The following is a 24,152-nucleotide window of genomic DNA, read 5'->3' as shown; positions in this document are numbered from 1 at the left end:
ACCTACCTGGGTGTCGGGTGAGGGAAGATTGATAAGAGCCTGGTGCGTTCTCAGCCTGCTGTCTGGGGCACCAGACAGTGTCCAACATGGGGACAGAATCTTTGCAGCGTCTGAGCTTTATTCTCAGTCGTTACACTGGGGAGATACCCCTGTGGGACAGGGGACTGACTTTATCCTATTCATCTAGAAGTTTCCATCAGTGCCATCCTCTGCCTGCACCCAGATCCTTCTCTGCTTGGAGTCCTGGCTTGTTCTCACCAGTAAACCCCTGCCTCCTGTGCTGAGCATCGTCTTTGGCATCCGACCACCATATATTCAATCCAGGCTCTCTTGACCTCTCTGGCCCTCAGTGTCCTCTTCTGTAAAATGGGAACATTAGAATATCAGCCGCATAGGTGCGAGTGAGGATCCCTAAAGCTTGTAGCAGGTGCCTGACTCAACAGATGGTGGCCATGATGGCTATTACACAGCAAAATGCTTCTCCCTCCCTGGCCCTGGCTCAGTGGAATTGAGGGCTCTGTTTGTCGTCAGCAAACAAAGTGGTGTGAGGAGGCGGGGCAGCGAGGGAAGCAGGGAAGGCACTGCCTGGAGTCCTTGATGGGCCTCCCGCTGGGCAGCTCTGCTCTCTCCGCTGCTGCACTGGGCAGACCACGCGGGCCGGAGACAGTTCACCGGGCGGAAGTAGAGATCTGCCCGAGAATTGCTGGAAATAGCAAGCTCCTGGGTGTTTTCCCACTTGGGAAAGATGCTGGTCCCCACCTTTGTGGATGGAAGTGACTCTCACCTGCTGGGCTGGTGGATGCTCTTTGCTCCAGGGCTAAGGAACAGTTGGGGGTGGCACCTCTGTCCAGGGGGTGGGGGGCGGGCAGATGCAGCAGGACTGGGTCCCAGGCTTGTGTCCTCGTCCAGTGGCGCCCTGCATTTTCTCTGCCAGCCCCGTCCTCATTACCTGCCCTCTGCTCCCCTGCCCGGGTGGGTGTAGAGCTGTCAGTCCAAGGAGACACAGGTAAACTGGTTCTACTAGATCCATGGGTCTCAAAGTTGGTTTCCCAGTGGGGAGTTTTAGCATCGCCTGGGAACTTAAAAATGCACATTCTTGGAGTTGCCGTCGTGGCGCAGCAGAAACGAATCTGACTTGGAACCATGAGGTTGTGGGTTCGATTCCTGGCCTCGCTCCGTGGGTTAAGGATCTGGCGTTGCCGTGAGCTTTGATGTAGGTCACAGACGCGGCTATGATCTGGTGTTGCAGTGGCTCTGGCGTAGGCCGGCGGCTACAGCTCCAATTAGACCCCTAGCCTGGGAACCTCCATATGCCGCGGGTGCAGCCCTAAAAGGACTAAAGACAAAAGACAAAAAAAAAAAAAAAAAAAAAAAAAAAAGAAGAAGAAGGCACGTTCTCAGCCCTACCCTGGACCTTGGAGTCAAAAGCTCTGTGGTGGGTCCAGTGACCTGTGTTTTAACCAGCCGCCCACTGGGAAGTTGCTGCTGCGGCTCAGCAGTAACGAACCCAACTAGTATCCATGAGGATGTGGGTTTGATCCCTGGCCCCACTCAGTGGGTTGAGTATCCAGCACTGCCATCAGCTGCGGTGTAGGTCACAGATGTGGCTTGGCTCTGGCATTGCTGCGGCTGTGGTGTAGGTCGGCAGCTGCAGGTCTGATGCGACCCCAAGCCCGGGAACGTCTCTATGTCACGGGTGTGGCCCTAAAAAACAAAGCGGAAAAACAACAACAAGCCCACTGGATGATTCAGACGCCACGGGTGTGTGCAGGCCATGTCTGTCGTGGCCACTACCGAACCTCAGCCTCGACACGGCCCTTGGCCCCCAAGCAGCTGCCCACTTCATGTTGGATGGATGAACCATTATTCTCCGTAGGGAAGAGCATGAACAATTGCCATGCCCCAGGCTCTCGGCAACCAATGTACTTACCTTCTTACGTCATCAAACCAGCTCCCAGGGCAAGCACCACATCTGCAGCGGGTGGGAGTCATGACTCATAGCAGGGCTCGGAGCTTTACTTGTGCCTTCAGGGTTTTAGTTTCAACAACGTTCCTGTAAAGGAAGCCTTACCCCCATTTCCCAGACAGGGAAGCTGAGACCGAGACGTACTTATCATTCCAGGTACTAAGTAGTGGAGCTGGGATTCGAAACTGCCTGTCCAGAGTTCGTAAGCTTTCCACCTGCGGCCTCTTTTAAGGACCACTTGGGTTACCTGGTACCGGGGGCAAATCGAGTCATTTCTGCACACCTCGATTTTTACAGATGACACACAACACCCTCCACCCCGGCCATGAGAGTCTCCGGTCCCAAAGTTAATGTGTAAGTTGGGGGCCTGAGACTCAGAAAGCTTTTTTGTAAAGAAAGGGTTTCTTGGAGTTCCCCGGTGGCCTAGTGGTTAAGGAGTTGGCATTGTCGCCGTTGTGGCTCAGGTTCCGTACCTGGCCCCGGGAACTTCTGCAAGGCCTAGATGTAGTAAAAAAAAGAAGAAGAAAGAAGAAGAGGAAGAAGAAGAAGGAGAAGGAGAAGAAGGAGAAGGAATTTCTCGGTTCCCAGACAAGCACACAAAGCTTGACCCCTGACAGCTCCCGTTCCTGGTGGGGGGAACTGGATCCCATCTCTGCCCTAAAGCTGAGGGCTTCGGGGGTTAACACGTGATGAACCTGCTTCAGGACCCCATCCCCTCTGTGCCACGTGTCTCTCGGAAGCACCTTGGGATTCACCCTGGAGGCTGTGGGGCCTGAGCCCCCCTCCTGGACTGGATCTGGTCCAGGCAGGGGGTTCTGGCGGGAGCTGGGTGTGGCGGCTTGTGCTACATCAGGTCTGAGGTGTTAAGGGGGTCTGGTCCCAGCGCAGAGCACCTGAGAGCTGGGAGGCAGAGGCACCAGCCCCTCACAGGCTGGATGTTTGGATATAGGGACCACTGGAGATGGGTTTTCTCATAACCTCCTTACCTGCCTTACCTGCTATGGCCTCAGGGCTTTCACCTCCACCCCACGGATTTGTCCTGTTTGATATGTATTTTTCCATTAAAGATGCCATTGTTAAAAAGGTAATGTGGGGAGTTCCTGTTGTGATTCAGCAGTAATGAACCTGACTGATATCCATGAGGATGCAGGTTCAATCCTTGGCCTCACTCAGTGGGTTAAGGATCCAGCACTGCCATGAGCTGCAGTGTGGGTTGTAGATGTGGCTCGGATCTGGGGTTGCTGTGGCTGTGGTGTAGGCCGGTAGCTCTAGCTCTGATTCGATCCCCCGGCCTGGGAACCTCCATATGCTGTGGGTGTGGCCCTAAAAAGACCAAAAAAAAAAAAAAAAAAGAATATATGGGAATTAAAAAAAAAACAAAACCCAAACCAAACCTCATTAATCTGAAAATATATTCATCCCAATGCCACTGAAATTTGGGTAGATATGCATTCAGATGAGAAATCATTTCCTGCCAGAAATCAGGAGCTACTGCTGCACTGTGTTCTGGCTTCAAAATCTGCTTAGAGAATTACAAAGTCATTTTAATCCCTGACCCTTGGCATGTGATCTCTTTTTTAAAATTTTTCTCTCTTCGGAAGGGTGTAGGAATTTTTTTTCTCTTTAGGATTTTTAGCCTAGTGTCTTAAGATTTCATGAGAAGCCTTGTGAGAGTTGCCTAAAATTTTAATTCTGAGAGATTTCACATATACAAATAATACAAATACAAGGAAATGCTATAAATATTACAAACCCATCTCTCCATCTCTGAGTTAACAAAACCACCACCACCAGTAGTTGAAAGCCCTCCTTCTGCCTCTTCTTCTCAAGATGTATCTTGAAATCTGTTGTTTATCCTTCCTATGCATTTCTTTATTCTTCCACTGCATAAAATATATGTTAACATATAACATTTTTGCATGTTTAAAAATCTCTATATAGACAGTGTCATAATGTATTTATTTTTTCTGCCATCTGGTTCTTGGCTCAGCGTGCTTTGTGCGAGTCAGCGTGCTGATCGTGGCCTCTTTGACTATATCACAACTGAAGGATCTCTCCTTCTAGTGATGGTATTTAGGTGGCAAACAATTTTTAGCTAATAAAAAGGCACTGCCATAAATCTCCAGTGCATGTCTTCTGGAACCCACACAGAAGTTTCTAGAAGGAAGAAGGGGTCCTGGGTTCTGCCCGCACGTGGCATCCTCTGGGGAGTTTTATAAAATTCTGATGTCCAGGCTGGACCCCCAATTGATGTAACCAGCCTCTCTGGGGATACCTCTGGCGTGAGGCCCTGTAACGCTGGTCAGGTGATTCCAACGAACTGTCCGTGCTGCCCTGCCACCGCCCTGGACCAGTGCCCCTCAGAGTGTGGTCTTCCAGCCAGCAGCCTCAGCATCTGGGAGCGCAACAGACACCTCCACGCTCAGCCCCTGGCTCAGACCTAGTGGGTGAGGCTCTGTTTCAGCCAGGTGGCAGGTGATGGGTGTTAATTACACCGCAGCGGCAGGTCAGGTGCATTTTCATCTCCAGGTATTGCCGCTCGGCAGCTCACGATGGTGGCGGCCACCCGTCCTCTTGGCTGTGGTTTTTTGTCACTACGCCCAGCACTTGGTGGGTTCCTTCTCTGTGGACGTTCCTTTCCTTCCGTTCTAGAAGCTATTCTTGTGTCATTTCTTCTGCCATTTTCTCTCCTCTGTTTTCTGCTTCTCAGTTTGAAATTCTCTTAGCTGGAGGTTGGGTTTTTGGCCGGGATCTCATCTTTTGTTGTCCAATGCTCTTGACTTTTTCTTCCTATGTCGACTTGGGTTTTGATGGTTTACCTTCTGGGAGACTTTCTCACCTTTTCCCATCCCTTTTGCATTTTGAAATTTCTGCTCGTATAGATTTGTAAAAATTTTCAAGAGCTTTCACACTGCCTTTTAGAAAAATAACATTCTTTTCCTGTTTCCTGGGCAAACATCTTCAGAGGGTTGTTCTCTGACCCCTTTCTCCTGTCTCTGAGGGTCCCTGTATCTTTCGCTGTTGGTTTCGGTCAACTGCCGGTGCCACTATGAGTGCAACACAGCAAAGCTACCAAGAGGCTCTGCACATGCGGGCAGGGCTTGGGAATGGGGGGGCCTCACTGTGCCGACCGGGCAGGGACCAGGAAATTGCCAAATTTGGGATCTGTCCGTCTCTTTTCTTTGCTCAGTTTCCCAGAGAGAAATTCGATGATGTCCTGCCTGGGGGGGTGGCTGGATGGGGCACAGGCCCAGCAGAGGGAGGCTGAGGGTCTCCCCATTAGTCATCGCCTGTGCGAGGGGGTTCCCAGTCCAGAATCCTTCTAGTTCAGCCTGGGCCGGCTTTAAATCTGTCTTCCGCCAGGGCCAGAGAAGGGCAGGCAGGCATGGGCCATCTGGGCTGGGAGAAGAGACCTGGGGTCTAACCACTTCTTCCAACTGATACGATTTTCACACCCATCCTGAACTTCCGCTTTGAGGAGGATACCTGGTCCCTCCCGGTTCTGAGATTTTGGGGGATTCTGCAGGGCAAATAAATGGGCTTGTTAACCATCGGTTTTCTTTCTTGTAGACATTTTGGGGAGGGGAGAAGCTGGCCCTAAATAAATTATACTCTTCTGGGAGTTCCCATTGTGGCTCAGTGGGTTAAGAACCCAACTAGTATCCATGAGGTTGTGGGTTCGATCCCTGGCCTTGCTCCGTGGGTTAAGGATCTGGTGTGGCTGTGAGCTGAGGAGTGGGCTGGCAGCTGCAGCTCTGATTTGATCTGGGAACTTCCATATGCTGTGGGTGTGGCCCTAAAACAAAACAAAACAAACAAAACTCCAAGTTAATGCTCTTCTACCTTCCAAAGTCTCTGGACCTCTCTTACCTGCTGCTGTTTCTTCTCGTATTCTTCTTGCCTTTGAAGTTCGCCACTTTTTCGCTCCTTTATGTCACGTTGGTGGGTTTGGGGAGGCAGAGGAAATCCAAACACATTCAGTCCACCAGGTTTAACCAGAAGTCCTTGTCTGTTTCACACACATTTTTACATATATATGCATAAGCTCATAGCACTCATTTTGCTTATCTGTGCGTATACCTAATGTTTAATGTTGCCATCAATGGCCTTGTTTTTCCCATTCGCCCTGAGGTCCGTGAGCCCCTAGAACATGCAGAGACCTTCCTCTTCCTTCAGCCCAGCAAAAGCGTTCCCGGCATCAACGGACCACGTCTCTTTCCATGCATTTCTCTCCTGCTGCATCTCAGAGACACAAGGGATGGCGGCCTTTTGATCAACACACTGGCTCGAATGCAAATTCTAATATTGTTTTTATTCTGAAGCATAACTCGTCACAGGGAAACAGTGAGGACTTTTTTTTTTTTTTTTTTGAAACAGTCTGCCAGTGATGAGGGCTAAAGCGCTAACCGTGGGGGCTCGAGAGCCTAGAGAGGAAGGCCCTTCAAGGACCAGATATGGGGTGGGCAGGATGGCTGGGAGGGTGTGGGGCCCCCCCACCACACGTGCTCTCTCCTCAGGGAAGGGTTTTCCAGACACATCTGCCTACCCTTTGAATGAAATATTTCTGCCAACCCGAGCCCCAGCGGGGGCCGCAGCTGAAGGCCGCTGGCAGTGAGGGAAATCAGTGCTCACCAGAGCCTTCCTGCCTCCACCGGGCCCGGGGGAGAGGCTGAGCAGAAGCTGGGAGGCCAAGGGGGGCTTCCAGGAAACCCAGCAGAGAGCCAGCTTCAGCAGCAGCTCCTGGGCTGCTGGAGGCGGCGGCGGCTCCCCCCCCCACCCCCCGGGAAGGGGGCGTCTCTCACCCCACCTGCTTGGGGGTGAAGGGTCTCACGTGCAGGGCGGGATTTCTCCTTGCATGATCACAAAGACGGAGAAAGGCCCTGGGCGCCATGGGCTGAAATTGCAGTGCATGTGGGGAGGCCCCTCGGGGAGGGGGGGTGTCTGAAGGCTCTTCCAGTCCAAGACAGCCAACTTTAAATGAACCTGGGGTAGATGCAGTGGTGGTGGGGGGCAATAAATTAAGGTCAGGCTGAGTGAGTGGCTGGGTGGGGTGGGAGAAGGGAGCTCCCAGAAGAGAAGGGGGTGCAGAAAGGCACTGGGTGGGGGGAAGCGGATTCAGCCCCCACGCCGAACACTGGTTTGTTGCATCAGAGGTCACGTCCGACAGGACTGGCGGCTGAGGCCCCGGGACTGGGGCAGGAAGGAGCCTGGAAGGGTCCAGCTCCAGCTTTTTTCCCTCTATCGAGTTCTTCCACTGGAGAGTCCACCCCGCACACCAAGCCCATCTCTGCCCGGCAGGTGGAGGGGACTGTCGGAGGCCACATCAGCAGCGGGGACTCGCCCAGGTGTGCCTTTTGCCTTTGGGGGGAGAGAGAAAAAAAGGCCACTAGAGGGTGAGCAGGGACAGAGTCCCTCCCAGGGACTGAACTTTGGGAGTGAAATGCAGGAACGGCAAACTTCTTGCTGGAACCAGCCACACCTGAAGCAGCTTCTCCATCTGGAACTGAGCGGGGCTGAGGCCCGGGCAGAGGGTGCCTGCTGTATCACTCTGGGCAAGTCACCTACTTCCTGTGCTTCAGTGCGGCCATCAACACCCAGGCAGGTGATCGCCGGACGCCAGAAGGAGCAAAGCGACATGGGGACACAAACATTCCTCTAGGCCAGTCCTTTCCGAGTAACAACTTCAGCCCTGGGAGCCTGTCCATGCGCTGCCTGTGCTCAGCCTTCCTCACTGACTACTGGACACTGGCTGAAGACCCACCCAGGCAGGCACTCCGCGTAGACTTCGGAGGTTCAGGGGCAGGCTGGGCTCCGTGCTGCTGCCTCCAGGGGTCCCTAATTCTCCCTCTTAGGATTTGGGCCTGCCCTGGCCTGGGCTCTGTTTTCACGGAGTTGACTGGGCTTCCTCAGCGACGCAGTAGGTTTCTGGAGGTCCAGGACTGTCCCCCCCTGCACCCCACACTGCCCGGCATATGGTAGGTGCTCTCAAAATGGAGTTACCGTGATTGTTTTGGAGATGGGGAAATATTTTGAAAGATTATATGTTTCATAAAGCGGAGGATGGTGACAGCCACTGTGGCAGTTTCGGAGGACGGAGAGGGACGGTCACTGTCCTTATTCTGGGCTCCTCTCTCTGTCCACTGAGGGCAGGGCTGGGGTCTGGCTCCCCTCCATTCCCCCAGCCCCTGGCATAGGGCTGAAAATGCCACCTAGCTCCTAGTCCAGGAGCACTGATGAGGGAGGGGAGCAGGCAGAGAGGAGGAGGGGTTGGGAGGAGAGGCTTGGCCGTCGGGGAGGGGAGAAGACGGGGGGTGGGTGGGAGGAGTGGCTTGGTACTCACCAGGGCCCTTTGGGTCTGGCCAGGGTGGGGTCCCCACCTGTGGGTCTGCTGCTCCCGTCCCGGCCTCACTGGCCAGGCTGCTCTGGCTCCCTGAGAGGTGGCTGGGTGGGTGGGAGGGCCCCATCTTGGGGGACTCCATGCTGCCACCTGCAAGAGACCACGTGAATGGCTCAGGGCTGAGCCCTCTGGACTTTGAGCTGAAACAGGGATGATCTTAGTCCGACAAGGAACTGTTCTAAAATCTCATTTAGGAGTTCCCTGGTGGCTCAGCGGGTTAAGGACCTAGCATTGTCACTGGTGTGGCTCAGGTGGCTGCTGTGGCGTGGGTTGGATCCCTGGCCTGGGAACTTCCACATGCCTTGGGCATGGCCCAAAAAACATAAGTAAATAAACTAAAGAGATTACCAAAAAAATCGCCTCATTTGGAAATGTGGCTTACATCGGTGGGACTGTCTGCCAGAGCCCCCCAGCCCCGGAAAGGGCCCTCCCTTCCCCCTCCCCCACGCTTGTTATGTCCTGGTGGGACCCGACCCTCGGACCCCTGCTGACTGGCCCTCGATCTCTAAAGGCAACCGAGGGCGCCCTGGGGCGTTTCACGAAGGAACAAGCAGGGCTCCCCACATGCGAATGGGCAGGGAGGGGGGCCTGCCTTCAGAGAAGGAGGGTGTGTGTAGGGGAGGCGTGCCTATTCCTGTTAACGCCAGGGACAGTCCCTGCTGCCTTCGTGAATGACGGCATCTTTGCACAGACACGGCTGTCAGTCCCTGCCCGGCCCAGGGAGCCGAGGTGGGGCCGGTCAGCCTGCGCCCCAGCTCGTCTGTCTCCTGGACCCGCCTGGTCACAGATGAGCGTTGGTGTGATGAGAAGAGCTGGGCAGTGAGGGGAGGGAGGGGCTGGAAAACCCGCTCCGCCACCGCGGCTGGCAGGTGAGGAGGGCTGGCAGGTGAGGTTCCTCCCCGCGTTTCTAAGATAGACTCTTCCGCCTGGAGGGGCCTCAGAGATCACCTCGTCCAGGGACAGTTTTCATCTCAAGCATCCTTTCCGCCTACTGATACAAGTGAAAAACGGAATTGAGGAGGACTCTGAGGCCACGTCAGGCTCTGTGGGAGAGAGGATCATGATCGACTGGTAATGTCTGCCCTGGGCATAGGCGTGGCAGTCTTAGTATGTGTGCCAGGCATTTACCATCTCTGGTCTGGCCCAGGCAGGAATTCCTTCTGTACCCGCTCTGGCAGGAGATCGCTGCCCAGCCATCCATTCCCTTTCAGTTTGGGGCAGTTATTGAAAAGCTTTCTTCTTTTTTTTTTCTTTTTGGCTTTTAAGGGCTGCACCCACGGTATATGGAGGTTCCCAGGCTAGGGGTCGAATCAGAGCTACAGCTGCCGGCCTACACCACAGCCACAGCAACGCCAGATCAGAGTCATGTCTGCGACCTACCCCACAGCTCATGGCAACGCCGGACCCTTAACCCACTGAGCAAGGCCAGGGATTGAACCTACAACCACATGGTTCCTAGCTGGATTCATTTCTGCTGTGCCATGACAGGAACTTCCCTTGAAAAGCTTTCTTCTTGTGTACTAAAATCAGCCTCCCCGAAACATCCTGCAAACATCCCAGTTCTAACCTCTGGTGTAACTGGGTGAAGCTGGCTCTTTTCCTGGGAAGGTCCTTCATGTGTTTCAAGGAAAGAAAAACGTGTCCCCAGGCCTTCTCTGCATATACACTTGAACCTCTGTTCTACCTGCTTTTTTCCTCCCCTTTTAAAAACATCTTTCCCAGTTGGTCTCTTAGAGAATTTATTTTACTCTATTTTTATTTTTATGGCTGCTCCTGCGGCACAAGGAAGCTCCTGGGCTAGGAGTTGAATCAGAAATGCAGCTGCCGGCCTGCGCCACAGCCATAGCCACAGCAATGCAGGATCCAAGCCACATCCGTGGCCTACGCTAGTGGCACACCAGATCCGTAACCCCCAAGGCCAGGGATTGAACCCGCATCCTCATGGATACTATGTCAGGTTCTTAACCTACTGAGCCACAGCAGGAACTCCCCATTTGCTCTTGAGTGGTGCTAACACTTTAGGTCCTCGTCATCCCAGCCCTAGGCCCACTTCCCCTCCCTGATCTAGAAGATTCCGCAGACCCCAGCTGCAGAGCAGCAGCCAGGGAAGCAGCGAGGCCACTGCACCTGGGGTTTGGAAAACAAACAGTGCTGCCTCCCACACTTACCTGATTCCCCCCAGGGTTTGTCTCCTTTTGGGTCCCTGGTCCCAGGAGCTGGAAGTCTGTTCTCCAGGCTGGAAGAGCTGAGATCAGAGTCACTGTCACTGTCGCTGGACACCACTGGAAAAGAGTCACCAGGACAGGAGGTCACCCCCCCTGACCACCACCAGCAAGCATGTGGAACAGAGGGGCCCAGGGCCGGCCTCCTCCTGCCAGGGACAAAGAGGCAGAGGGCCTTCGCTGGCCCTGGTGTTTGGGGCACAGGGACAGCGGTCTGGGGATGAGGATGGCAGGATGCTTTTTTCTGCCAGTCAAAGAAGTGAGTCCCGGTGTGAGGGGGCTGGGATGAGGCATAACCAGCCCCAGAGGGGGGTGGGCCTCAGCCATCTCCACCGTCACCCCCTCCCTGGGGCAGAATCAGAAGCCTCTTGCTGGGAGGAGCCGATGGTCTCCTCCGTGCAGGCACTCTGCCGTCAGGCTCATACCTGGCAACGCCTCAAGGTGCACAGCCACGCCCTGCAGCTCTGCACCAACAATCCCAGTTCTCGCCACTGACCCTGACCCAGCGCTCCTGGTCTCTTACCTACGCTGACTCACAGAAGCTTCAGAACCACCCTGCAAGACGGGAGGTAGCACTTTCGCAGACAAGGAAGCCAGGGCAACTGTCCAACGTGGGATTCTTGCCCCAGCGGGCTGGCTCCACCGCTTGTGTTTGTTTGTTTGTCAAGCTTTTTAGGGCTGCACCTGCACCAGATGGAAGTTCTCGAGCTAGGGGTCGAATGGGAACTGCAGCTGAGCCAACACCACAGCCGCAGCAAGGCAGGATCCGAGCGGCATCTGCCTACACTGCAGCTTGCAGCAATGCCAGATCCTTAGCCCACTGAGTGAGGCCAGGGATCAAACCCACATGCTCTTAGATACCAGGTGGGTTCTTAACTGACTGAGCCACAGCAGGAACTCCTCACAGCCTGTGTCTGTAACTGCTCTGATCCCAGCTCACCCGGCAACTCCCAGGGGTGTCCTATGAATGCAGGAGGGAGCCAGGCTGATGGGGCTGGAATCCCAGGGGACCAGTGGCTGAGCTGTCACAGTGAACCCCCGCTGTAGTGGAAATCCTCTTTTCTGGACTAAATGGGACCATATTTGGCCAGTTATTCAACAGTGGGAGTCATAATGCAGGAACTACTCATACATGAAACACTCTATTTTAAGTATAGAAATGTACATCCATTCGCCAATCTTTTGACAGAGGGCTTGGGTGCTTCTTTGAGATTGGCCCAAAAAAATCTCTCATGTCTAACTGCACCGTATTGTGTGGTGTGTGATTCCCAGGTTGAGTTTCTTTAATGTGGAGCAGAGCTTAAAGACATGGGCAAAGCACGATGAAGGCAGAATCTTTCTCTGTTTTTCCATTTCTTCTCCCCCATCCCTCTTTATACCTTTGCCCCAGCGTGCACCTGCTTTATGTGGGATCTTGGCTCCCAGGCCAGGGATACAAATTGGGCTGCAGGGAAATCACTGAGTGCCAACCATTAGACCACCAGGGAACTCCCTCTCTCTCTCTCTCTTTTATTTTTTTACAGTTACGCTGCCCACACCTAACTCAATAGCATTTTAAAGCAAGTGGCTTCTACACTTTCCAAAGTCTTGGTTTTAATGAAACAATGCTGAGTCTTTGTGGACTCTTTTCATGGATCTATAGAACATGTAATTAAATGATGCAATTGTAACAGCAAACCCAACTGCACAGAAAGGTTTGGGATCGCAGGCAATTGGCTTGTGCAGGTGACTAACTCAGTGTGCCTTGCCCAGAACACAACTTGCTAGTTATGGAGAGAGTTAGGAGCAGTTGCCTGCTTTCTGCCAGGCACTGTGCTAGGTCCTTAGCAAGCGTTATCTTACTCAACCTACAGAACCCTGAGCCATAGGGACCTGTTTGGTAGGAGATGAGATTGGAAAGAGAACCAATCTCCACCAAGGGCAGTTAATAGCTTCCTAGCTTCCTCCTTCCCAGCTTCCTTCCCTCCTTTTTTGGCTGCCTCTCAGCACATGGAGTTCCTGGGTCAGGGATCAGATCCGAGCTGCAGCTGCAGCAACACTGGATCCTTAACCCACGGTGCTGGGCCGGGGATCGAACCTGCATCCCAGGGCTCCCAAGGTGCCACCGATCCATGTGTGTGGGAACTCCGAATAGGTTTCATCTGATGCTCCAGGCCCTCTGGAGCAGTGTGACAAGGAGACTCCTGAAAGTGCATTAATGCCCAGCAGGGAGCAAGCCTGGTCAGTTAGGGAAATAGGTCATAGGTACAGGAGGGGAAACGCTGGACCCATGCCATGGAGTGCCCACCTGGATCTGGAGCCTTCTGGAGCCTTCTGGAAGGTCTTTAAGGCTTTAGCCTGTGTTACCTTTCAGCTCAGGAAATCACAGGTCAGAGAACCAAGCCACCAGAGGGGCTGGAGCTGGCTGGCCACTTGAGTCTAAGAGACGCCCCGCCCTGTGCTTCCATAGCAGAGCAGCTGGCACACAGTAGGTGCTTTGGGAAGCTCTGATGACTCATCGGCTCTTCCCTCCGCCCCACATCCTGCTGGCTTCATGTCCTAAGTGGCTCGTGAATCAGTGGCCTCCGCACCCTGCTCGCTGCCCTTGCTTTGCTCAAGGCCTCAACATCTCTAGCCTGGACTCCTGCCACGCCTCCCATCTGGACCCCATCCGCAGGCACATCCCTCTGCATAGCCCCCAAGGCTCCACTAACACACAAATCCTGGCTTACCTTTCTCTATAAGCACCCCGTGACCTATGGGATCAAGCCCAGACCCCTGCCCTCTGACTACTTCTGTGTCATCCTGCACCACCTGATCTGCTACCCCAGGCTCCTCTGGCCATACACAGCCTGGAGCACCTGCTAAACTGCCCATCAGCACCACTGGCAGTGCCTGGCTTCCCTCTGCCCAGAATGCTCTGCCCACCCCCTGCTCCTGGGTCTGTTTGAGCATCACCTCCTCCAGGAAGCCTTCCCTAGGACCCCTGTGTGGCCAGCCTGGGGCTCCTCGAGGGCAGGGGCTAAATCATGCTGTGATGGAGGCTGGCTTCTTCCACAGGGCCTGATCCGTGGCGGGGGCGGGGGGGGGGGGGGCGGGAAGGATGCCCAAGAGCGATGCTAACGGGATTGCTTCCAGCTTTGCCCTGCTCAGTCTGCTCAGGGATTTTGCCTTTTCTGCTCTGTTTCTTTCCCTCCTCAGGCTCTAGGAAGAGTTCTGCTTTGCTTTTCTGGGCTTTTCCTCACCCGGGAGGGGTTGGGGGTCCATATGCCCTCCTCCCAGCATTTGACAAATGCTAGTAAAGGTCTGACTTATTTTGCAGGTGCTTTTCAGGTCCCAGACTGGGTTTCTGTGATCATGAATTCACCGAGATCCGACTTAATGGGCATCCGTTTTATAAGCGTTTATATATTTTTGACTCATTCGGGGACTGACTAAGCGCCACCCCTGTGGGTCCCAAAGGGAGTGGGAGGTGGCAAGAGGCACCAAGCAGCTCCCCAACATCTCCTTGCGGGCAGCAGCAAAGGACTGGGGGAGGATTCTGCCCCTTTCCTCCAGCAGGAAGGGGGGGGGGGGTCCAGCAGCCGGTTAAGCAGAGGGAAACCCGAGGAGAACACGGTGACTGATCTCACTGGTCTCCCCATCCCTCTGGCAGAGATCATGTGCTCCGTCTTCCTGACCTGGAACATTCTGTCTCCCCATGACTGAGGGGTAACATCTTTGTACTTCTGGGGCAGGGGCAGTGCATCTGTTGAAATAATGCCTGGGTCCTTCTGTGTTAGCGAGCAGACGCCACAGGGTACAACATACCCGGAGCTCGAAGGGAGACGATGGGAAAGGATGTCTCGGGACTCGGGTCATGGCGGCCCACTCGTGCGCCCCATTTCTTCACTCTGCTCCCTGTTCTGTCATCTGTTGTGCTTGGTCCCCGCGCTGGGTTGGGAGGGGGCTTGCCTTGCACGAAGACGGCTGTGCTATGTTGGGCGGACACTTTTTGCGGGGAGGGGTCTGTCTCGTCCACGGCGTCAACCCTGGCGATGGGGTTCAGACGCCGTACTGCCTAGTTCCCACGTGGTGTCCGTGGGACGTCAAGGCCTCTGGAAGGAGACAGGACTCAAAGCCTCCGGCCAAGGCAAGGATCGCCAGACCCCTAATCATCACCCCGCCCATCTCACTGTAACGTCCCCTCCCCCTCCTGAGCAACCTGGCCTACTCCCTCCTTCTCCCTGCTAGGAAAGGTATGGGGCCCACTCCTCACCTCCCCCTGCAGGGGCCTCATAGGCCCCAACCAACCAGCAAGTGTATCGGAAGATGCCTCTCTCCCCAACCAATCAGCAGGTTGGCAGGTGTCTCACAAGACCTCTCCTCTCCCTGGACTATGAGAACAGACATGAGCCTGTGCCCGGGGTCGGCTCCCCCTGATCATCGGGAAGCCGTCCAGCTGCGCCAGCAGCATCCCTTAACTCATCATTGAGATACTCTTCTTTCTTTTCACCCTGCTACGAATCCGGAAAATTCTTTTTCTGACCCGCGTGCACAGACCATACCCGTGCCTACGCAGTGCAACGTTGAGAGAAAAGAAACCTCCCCCGTGTGACAGTCAGTTGGCTTGTTGTCTCCTTTTATAGCCCCCAAAGGGCCACAGTCGTGGAAGAGGGGAACAGCCTGGATGACAACTGAGATCACAACGGTGTCACAGAGCCAAGAAGCAGACAGCTGACGACTCATTCCTTCTGGAGGCGTCTCCCCGGGCTCAGGCTTCTTTGCTCCTTGTGTCTGGGATTTCGAGCAGGGGGCCAGGCCTACAGCTTCGAGGTCTTTGTGGTGCAAACCCAATCCCATTTCTAATGCACTCGGATAAGTCCCACTTGAAACGAACACACCAAAGGAAGCTGGCAGTGTTCACGCCCGGTCTTGGCACTTAACTGTCGGCGGGAAAGAAACACACTGAGGTGACATTTTGGAGAATGTCCCTGGACACAAACCAGTACAAATGCCATTTACCCAAACACTCCTCCGGTGGTAAAGGAAGAAGTTTTTCTTCCTCCACCCCTCCAAATGTTGCCGACCCAAACTTTGGCTAATCTGCCATTCGATCGCCGCTGCCGCCTTTCTCTCTACATAGCAGCTGCAATCGTCAATCTTCCAGGTCTATTAACAAAGATTTTAGGCTCATAAATCTTTTGGCCCTTGCTCTTCCATCCTCAACAAAATATCTGTGTCTGAAGGCTGATTTTTTTTTTTTCCCCTCTAATTCCCCCAAGGCTGAGTCTAGAATGGCTCGGTCGGTGATGATTGCTTGTATTCTGCCCACGCCTGATCTTTCAGATTGAAAATGGGAAAACACCAGGGAGAAGACTGTCCCGAAACCTTCCCTGAAAAGGAGATGTCACCAAATGGATTCACCCAGGAGGTGGGTGGAGGGCGAGGGGAGCTCCCCTGCTGCAGTGGCTTAGGCTCCTGGACCACTTGCTTGGGGACTTGGCATCTCTGAGATTTTTTCCACCTGCCACTGCTACCCTACTCTGCCCACCCCTCATCCTCAGCAGTGGACAGACTCAGTGCCAGCCCTGCCAGCTTCTCTGGGGAGAGGCCAGCTTCCCCCCAACCCCCTTCTCACTCTTGGATGGATTTGCAATTTGACTGTCACCATGGAAACTCAGAGTTTTGGTACATGAAGGTGGAGGGAAGTCTTCCCTTTTGGAAAGTCTTTTCTGACTGCCTCACAGGACATGTGTGGCAGTGGCTGTCTTGTGGAGACATCTTGCCTGGGACAGTCCAGGGGACAGGCAGGATGCTGGCCACTTGACCTCCAAGCACTGCATTGGGATTTGGGGGACCTGCTTCCTGGCTCTGCTCTGCCACTATCTCTTTGTGTGACCCTGGGGGCACTTAGGGCTTCGCCACACACACAAAAGGCCAACCTCTGCAGCTACTCTGGGTCTGAATCCAAGGATTCAACTTCAGGTCAGCTTTGTTCCATCAGTGGGGAGGCCCTGATGCCCCTCTCTGGTGGAGAGGCGGGGAGATGTGACTTCTGGGCCACACAACATCCGCCTGCCTGGCACAAGGAGGTCTGTGAGCTTGGGAGGGCTTTGTATGTAAGCTGCTGCTGCTCTGCTTGGAGACTCCCAAAGCCCCCAGAAATTGTGAGAATTAGTGAGGAAGAGATATTTTCAGCAAACATTCTGCCAAGGCAAAGCAGATGGTGGAAAATTTTGCATATTAAAAACAAAAAATTTTTTTTTAATGTAAAGGAACGATGATAGGGCCTTGGGGAGTGCAGAGACATCCCCAATTAGCCTTACCCAGCCCACCAGGCTGGCACGGCTGCGGAGAAGAGTCGCAGAGCCGTCCCCGCTGGCACAGATGAGGGCTGACCCGCCTGCAGGTAGGGCCAGGCTTGCAGCCTGAAATTCCACCGGGGCTGTGTTTGGTGGCAGCCGGAGGGAGGTGTGGGCGTGGTGAAGAGGCACGGGCTCTGAGTCAGACAGACAGTGTCCTGGCTCTACCATTTCCCAGCTGTGTGACTTTGGGCAGGTTTCTTCACCTCTCTGTGCTCAGCAGGCCCACCAATCAAAGGGGGTGGGGGAGGATGGCTCCTTTCCTGGGCTATTTTGAGCATTAACAGAGGTAACATGGACAGTATCTGGCACATGGTAGGTTTGATAAACAGGAGCTATTTTATTTGAGAGGGGCATCCTGAACTTTCTCAGGGCCTGGCGTGGGGCTGGCCTCCAAGCTCGGAGCCCAGGCTAACCTCACAGGGGTGGACTCACCTTTTCCAAGGGAGCTTAAATTACCAAGTTGTGCTTCCTAAGATGCCGAAGGCACTAGATACCTTCAGAAGCTGTTGGGAGGCTGGGCTGGGATTTCAACCCAGGCCTACCTATTGCTGGAATTTGCTCTTTCCTCCTCACTCAGGATACAGGGCGCCCCAGGATCTGGCCTCACCCTAAAGGGTCTGGTCCCTCAGCAGTGCCCCCTCCAGGCAGGCCAGTTTACCCTCTGCCTCCCCAGCAGGCCTTTTCCTATCATGGGTTGAATTACAGCTCTGTTTGGATACTCTTGGACAAATACCTTTATTTCTCTGAACCTCAATCTTCTCATCTGTAAAATGGAGACACTATCAATTACCAAGGAAACAAGATCAAGGAGGACAAAAGGCATTGTACGTTTAAAAAACTACACAAGGGAGGAGTTCCCTTTGTGGCTCAGTGGAAACGAATCTGACTAGCATCCATGAGGACACAGGTTCGAGCCTTGGCCTCGCTCAGTGGGTTAAGGATCCAGCGTTGCTGCGAGCTGTGGTGCAGGTTGCAGATGTGGCTCAGAGCTGACATTGCTGTGGCTGTGGTGTAGGCCCATGGCTACAGCTCCGATTTGACCCCTAGCCTGGGAACTTCCATATGCCCTGGGTGCAGCACTGAAAAATGAATATTTTTTCTTCTTTTTATGGATGCACCTGTGGCATATGGAAGTGCCAGGGCTAGGGGCTGAAGTGGAGCTGCAGCTGCCAGCCTACATCACAGCCACAGCAACACCAGATCTAAGCTGCATCTGCAGTCTACACTGCAAATTGTGGAAATGCTGGATCCTTAACCCACTGAGTGAGGCCAGGGATCCAACCCGCATCCTCACGGAGACGACATCAGGTTCTTAACCCGCTGAGCCACAACGGGAACTCTCTATGAATATTTTTAAAATTTAGATGCCAATTCGTCCTCTAGGAACCCATCCAAATTGTGCCTCTATTTGAAAGTCTCTCCAGCCCTGGGGAAGGAAGCATGGAAGAAAGCCCTTCCCTCACTGTCCCCACAACTGCTGGTCAGCTTTTCTGGCCCATCTCAGACACCCTCTGGTGTTGCATTTTTTTGCCTACAAATGCCTGTCTTTATTTATTTATTTATTTATTTTTTAGGGCCGCACCCACGCCATATGGAGGTTCCCAGGCTAGGGGTCTAATTGGAGCTACAGCTGCCAGCCTATACCACAGCCACAGCAATGCTGGATCCGAGCTGTATCTGCAACCTACACCCACAGCTCACAACAACGCCAGATCCTTAACCCACTGAGCAAGGCCAGGGATCAAACCCACAACCTCATGGTTCCTAGTTGGATTCGCTTCCACTGTGCCACGATGGGAGCTCTTTCTTTTCTTTTTTTTTAATGTCCATACCCACAGCATGTGGAAGTTCCAGGTCAGGGACTGACTCCGAGTTGCAGCTGCAGCAATGCCAGATCCTTTAACCCACTGCGCCAGGCCAGGGATTGAACTTGCACCTCCTCAGCGACCTATCATTGCGGTCAAATTCTTAAGCAAATGCGCCACGGCAAGAACTCCTCGAACACCTGTCTTGACTTCCCCAACTGTATCAGGAACCCCATGAGGGCAGGGCCATGACCTCCTTTTTTTTTTTTTTTTTTTGGCTCTACCCATGGTGTGTGGAAGTTCCCAGACCAGGGATCAAACGGTGCTTCAACAGCAATTCCAGCCGCAGCAGTGACAACACTGGACCCTTAACCCACTGAACCACCAGGGAACTCCCAGGGCCACATCTTAATCAGTGTCTGTCTCCTTCCTTCAGCCCCCAACACTGGGCCTTGGGCCAGGCAGGCACTCAGTGAATGCCTGTTGACTGCTTTCTGAGAAAACCTCCCCAGGAGAGGACATGGCGCTGCAGAGACAGCAGGACTGACCGCGGCCAGCAAGGTGGTGGGAGCCAGCGAGGGCCGGGCTTTCCACCAAGCAGGAGCTTTCTCGCAGCCTCTTCCCGAAGGACGTTCAAGTACAGGAGGCGATGGATGGTGGCCTCAGCTGAGCCAGGGACAGACTCAGTGAGGGGAGGGGCTGTCAGAGGCTGGTTGCCATGGACACGGGATGAGTGGGGCGGGGAGGGGAGCACACGCTTCCCATAAAACCTTCTCTTCTTCCAAACTGCAGCCCCAAGAACAGGTTCTTGCTTTGTTTTGGAAACTCCTTCCAGGGCCCCAGAGAGTCAGGGTCTGGACGACAAAAAGGTGGCTGCAAGGCTGGGGGAGGTGGGGGTCCTGTCCTCACAGGGTGGGCTTGGAGGCCCCCCTCCCAGACCTGGAGTCAGGAGATCTGGATAACCCTCCCTTTCCAGCTGCCTGATCGCCCAGGGCCTCATTTCCCCATCTCTGAGCCGGGGACAGTCATAGGACCACCCTTGAGGGTGTGGTGAGGGTGTGGCACCTGGGAGCCCTCCTTCCTTGGTCCGCCTTCCAGGCTGCCATCTGGGACAGCACGGGCCAGGACGGGAACTGAGAGCTGGGGAGCGGAGGGTTTCCTAGGCTTGTTTATTCCTTTGCCATTGATTTTAATTAACTCCCTCCTTGGGCCTTGCAGACAGACAGGAGGCACCAGATAATGAAGACGAATCTTCAGATCAATGGTGATGTGGTCGCCAGCCCTGAAATCCTGTGGTCCTGCCCTGGCTGGAGGAGCTCCAGATAAAATGGGAGATGGGCAGATGGAAGATAGGAACAGCTTTTTCCAGAGGGAACATGATACTCTGCAGGGGAGGTGGAGAGTGTTCAGGGAAAGGAGAAATCAGGGAGGGCTTCCTGGAAAAGGTAGAATTTAAAGATGGCCATGATTTGGACAGAAGACTTGCTGGGATCGGGGTGTGCTAGGCATCCCAGGCATCCCTGACGGAGCACAGGAAAGGCAAAGGCCAGGTGGTGGGCTTCTCCGGGGGCCATGACAGCTGTGTGGGCTCAAGGGAGGTTCCAGGCTCAGGCAGTTAGGGGGGCGAGGGGCTGGTCTGGCTTGGGTATGCTCTGCACCGTTTCTCTCTGGCAGGTTATTGCTTCTGATTTATGGCAGAGATGAAGCAAAGCGGGTCCGCACCGCCTGCCTGCTCCTTTGCTGGGATGCGAAACGCATCTGCTCTGTGACATCAGGGCTCTCTGTCTTTCTTTACGTCTCTGTGTGTCTCTGGGCCTATGTCTTTGACTTCATCTTTTGGGGCCTCTCTTGCTGATGGTTAAAAAAGATCTCTCTCTGCCTTTGCTTCTCTTTCTTTCCCCCTCTCTTTGTAACCCTATGTGTTCTGAGTCTTGGGTTCGTCCCCGGGTTCCCCTTTCCACTTAGGTCCCTTTCTCCTACTCTCCAGTCTCTCTACAATTCTGGCCATCTGCCTCTGGGTTTCTGTCTCTCTGTCACGTTCCCTCAGAGCAGGGCCTTGGGGTGTGGCCGTCAGATTCCCTCAGCGGGGCTGGAACCTCAGCACCGCCCTCCCTGCTCAGGTCCGTGGCATCTGCTTTCAGAGCCTGGGTGTGGGGATGGGCTGCCAGCCTCGCCTGGACCTCACATGGACCCCAGGGGCAACCGAGGCAGGGGCAGCCCGGCCCCTCCTTCCTGTAAGGAGATTGCCAGGCACACAGACCCTCACAGCCTCTGCTGCGCTCCTGGGCCAGCGAGTGGGACTCAGCCCAGCCCCTTCCTCGAGGCTGGTCTCCACCCTGTGATGGACAGGAGGCCCCAGGGAGAGCGCTGCTGAGCTGAGTGGAGCCAGCACTGCTCCCTCCCAGGCTTTATTGGAATAAGAGAGCAGGCAGGCCCAGGTCCCCAGAGGCTGAGAAATCTCGAGTGGGCAGGATTAAGCTGTAGGTTCACACGGCCAGACAGGTGAGCGGCTGGAGCGGGCTGTGCTGTGCCGCACGGGGCCGGAGCTCTGCGCTCATCTGCTGACCTGAAGCTAGGCTGGCTGGGGTGGGGCTGGGGCCTGCTTTCCCAACGCAGCTCAGATCGGGGCTGGGGGTGTGGGGGGGACAAGGAGTCCCAAGCCCTCACCTTGCAGCTGGCATCATCCAATCAGCAGAGGCCGTCATCAGGTTTGCACAGATCAGAAGTGACAGCCATACCCCTGACCTCTGTGGTGTGGCTAATGGGGACCTTCTCCTCTTGGGAAATCAACCCTCAGGCCAGCGAGGACCCCCAGGACAGGCAGGAGGGCTGCAGGGGCCGGGGGTGGGGCGCAGCAGTGGGGACAACGGCGGCTCCTGGAAGCTCAGGGCTTCTGCTCTGGGGGGCGGGGGGCGGCCCCTCCATTCACACTCACTGGCACCGAGCTAGCGTTTGGCTTCACCAAGGGCTCCGAAGGTCAAGACAAATTAGTAACGCATGGGCTGCCCTTTCAAAACACAGCCACACAAGATGCGGCCAGGCCTCCGTCTCCCGGAGACTTAGAGTTTCCCGAACACCACGCGCATTCCTTGTTCTGCCCATGCCGCGTCCAGGGCAAGCGATCTGGCTCCTCCGTGTCTTATTTCCTCTTCCATGAACTCAGACGGCAGCAGTACCCTCAGGGCAGGTGTTGGCGGGGGGGGGGGGGGCGGCTACACGAAGGCAGAGCACAGCACCTGGGGCCTGAGACCTGCCTCTTTCACCGGCACAGACCCACAGGTAAATGGTACCCAGGCCCTCGGCTGACGGGAAGGACGATGGCCACACAGAAGACTGACTGTCAGTGTTTATCCCAACTCGGCACGACCCCACCCCCTTCTCCTGCCTCCGTGGGATGGATGGTGTTCCTGTCCCCGAGTGGGAGCCACAGACAGGACTGTCCGATTATGGCTTTTTTTTTTTGGCTGCACCCGCGGCATGTGGAAGCTCCTGGGCCAGGGATCAAATCCGTGCCACGGCTGCCACTGTGCCACAGCTGTGGCATTGCTGGCTCCTTAGCCCAAGGCGATGCCCCAGGGGAACTTCCACAGCTTTATTTACTCTCCAGACCGAAACTTCAGGCCTACATGATGAAGGCCTGGGTCAGGGGCTTCGGGTGCCGGGCTGGACACACAGCAGCCTCCTCAGAGGGTTCGAAGGCAGCCGCGCCTCCCTCCTCTCTGAACAGCCCTTTCTGGCTCACGTCTATGTATTTGGATTCTATTATCTTTATGTACATATATAAAAAGCCCAGGTACTTCCAGCTCCCCAGGACTCTAGATCGCACGCAGGGTGTAAAACACATAGTGACAGGGAAGGTGATAATGACGCCTTAGAGACGCTCCCAGGGCCAGGACGGTGAAGGGAGAGTCAGGAAGATCAGAAGCACCCAGGGAACCTTGACCACAAGCCCAGGGCACAGGTGTGTGTGTGTGTGTGCGTGCGTGCTGGGTGGGTTTGATGGGATTTCACCAGCAGCACATAGCAGGATTGTGTTTGTATGCATGCATGTGCCGTGTGTGTGTGTGTGTGTGTGTGTGTGTGTGTGAGTGTGTGAGGAGGACAGGGCAGCTGCTGAAATGCGGCTGTCCTTTGTTTGTTTGTTTGTTTTTGCCTTCTCTAGCGCCGTGCCCACGGCATATGGAGGTTCCCAGGCCAGGGGTCGAATCTGAACTGTAGCCGCCGGCCTGCACCAGAGCCACAGCAATGCCAGATCCAAGCCTCATCTGTGACCTACACTTCAACTCATGGCAACGCCGGATCCTTAACCCATTGAGCGAGGCCAGGGATCGAACCCGCAACCTCATGGTTCCTAGTCGGATTTGTTAACCACCGAGCCATGATGGGAACCGCTGTTCTTTGTAGCAGAGGCAGCCTTGTGTACAGTCTGGGAGCTGCTTGACTGCCTCTGGGAGAATCCCCCATAAAGCCTCAGCCCCTGGATCTGGAACAGAAGCTATGAAAGCTGGAAGGGAACAGACCCTCTCTCCTGGCCCCTGTCACCCCCTTCCTACTCATGGGGCAACCAAGGCCCAGAGAAGAAGAAGGACTTCCAAAAACGAAAGTTCTCTTGCCCTGGGGTCCCCTGTGGGAAGCACAGGAGCTCTGAGGTCTTGGGGGTGATGATGGCGGGTCACCTCCACAGAAAGTGCAGAGCCACCGTGGGCGCAGTTTGCGGGGCTGGGATCAGGAAGAGAGATGCACAGATGGGACAGGAGGAAGGGTCAGCAGTGAGGAGGGTTGGGCTGGATGTGAGACTCCTTCATTTCCAGACACGTGAGCCTATGTTTTCGGCAATGGTGTCCCTGTTGGTGTCTTCTATTCTCTCTTTCACAGGGATGTGGAAAGAAGAACTATTTCACGTTCTTCTTAATAACCCTGCAGGGGTGATGAGCAAAGAGTGTGAGAGACAAAAGGGAAGAGTGGGGACTGCGGTTAAACCAGAAACCACGAGTCCGGCATGAAGGGGTTTAGCCATTAGCCTGTCCAATTTTTCCATGGAGGGGCGGTGTTGCCAGGCCTTCTGAGTTTCAAAAAAGAAGCCAGAGCTCCACATTTTTGAAAAACGAGAATTCTCCACATTAAAAAAAAAAAAATGTACTTTATGGCCATACCTGTGGCATTTGGAAGTTCCTAGGCCTGGAACTGAATCCGAGCTGCAGCTGCAACCCGAGCTGCAGCAGGATCCTTTAATCCACCGTGCCAGGCTGGGGATTGAACCTGCACCTCTACAGAGACCCGAGCTGCTGCATTCAGATGCTTAACCCACCGTGCCACAGCAGGAACTCTGAGAATTCTCCACATTTTGAAAAGTTGTCTATGAATTTAAAGCAGTGAGCCAGATCGAGTCACCGTTCCACCAGTTTGTGACCTGTAACAACGGCAAATGTCGAACCT

At 54.5% G+C, this 24,152-nt stretch overlaps 1 protein-coding gene across 9 annotated transcripts in view; it reads right to left on the bottom strand.

Annotated features, from left to right (window-relative positions):
• Positions 1-3,701: 3,701 nt before the first annotated feature.
• RPH3AL (rabphilin 3A like (without C2 domains)) overlaps positions 3,702-24,152 on the bottom strand; it is a 156,222-nt gene continuing 135,771 nt past the window's right edge. For 4 of the 9 annotated variants that reach the window (XM_047759279.1, XM_047759278.1, XM_047759276.1 and 1 more), the window contains 3 exons: positions 10,532-10,645; positions 8,307-8,453; positions 5,329-5,486 (listed from right to left, as the gene is read on the bottom strand). In XM_047759279.1, coding sequence (XP_047615235.1) covers positions 5,416-5,486; positions 8,307-8,453; positions 10,532-10,645 — 332 coding nt within the window. In that variant the 3' untranslated portion in view covers positions 5,329-5,415. Of the gene's footprint in view, positions 5,487-6,259; positions 7,325-8,306; positions 8,454-10,531; positions 10,646-24,152 lie in introns of those variants that run through there. The other 5 variants (XM_047759285.1, XM_047759282.1, XM_047759284.1 and 2 more) reach the window with 3 other exon arrangements.

The sequence above is a fragment of the Phacochoerus africanus genome, chromosome 14, assembly GCF_016906955.1.
Source record: "Phacochoerus africanus isolate WHEZ1 chromosome 14, ROS_Pafr_v1, whole genome shotgun sequence".
In the NCBI taxonomy this organism is placed as follows: domain Eukaryota; kingdom Metazoa; phylum Chordata; class Mammalia; order Artiodactyla; family Suidae; genus Phacochoerus; species Phacochoerus africanus.
The sequence above is the reverse complement of the archived record's forward strand: the minus strand, read 5'-3'. Positions and strand labels throughout refer to the sequence as shown.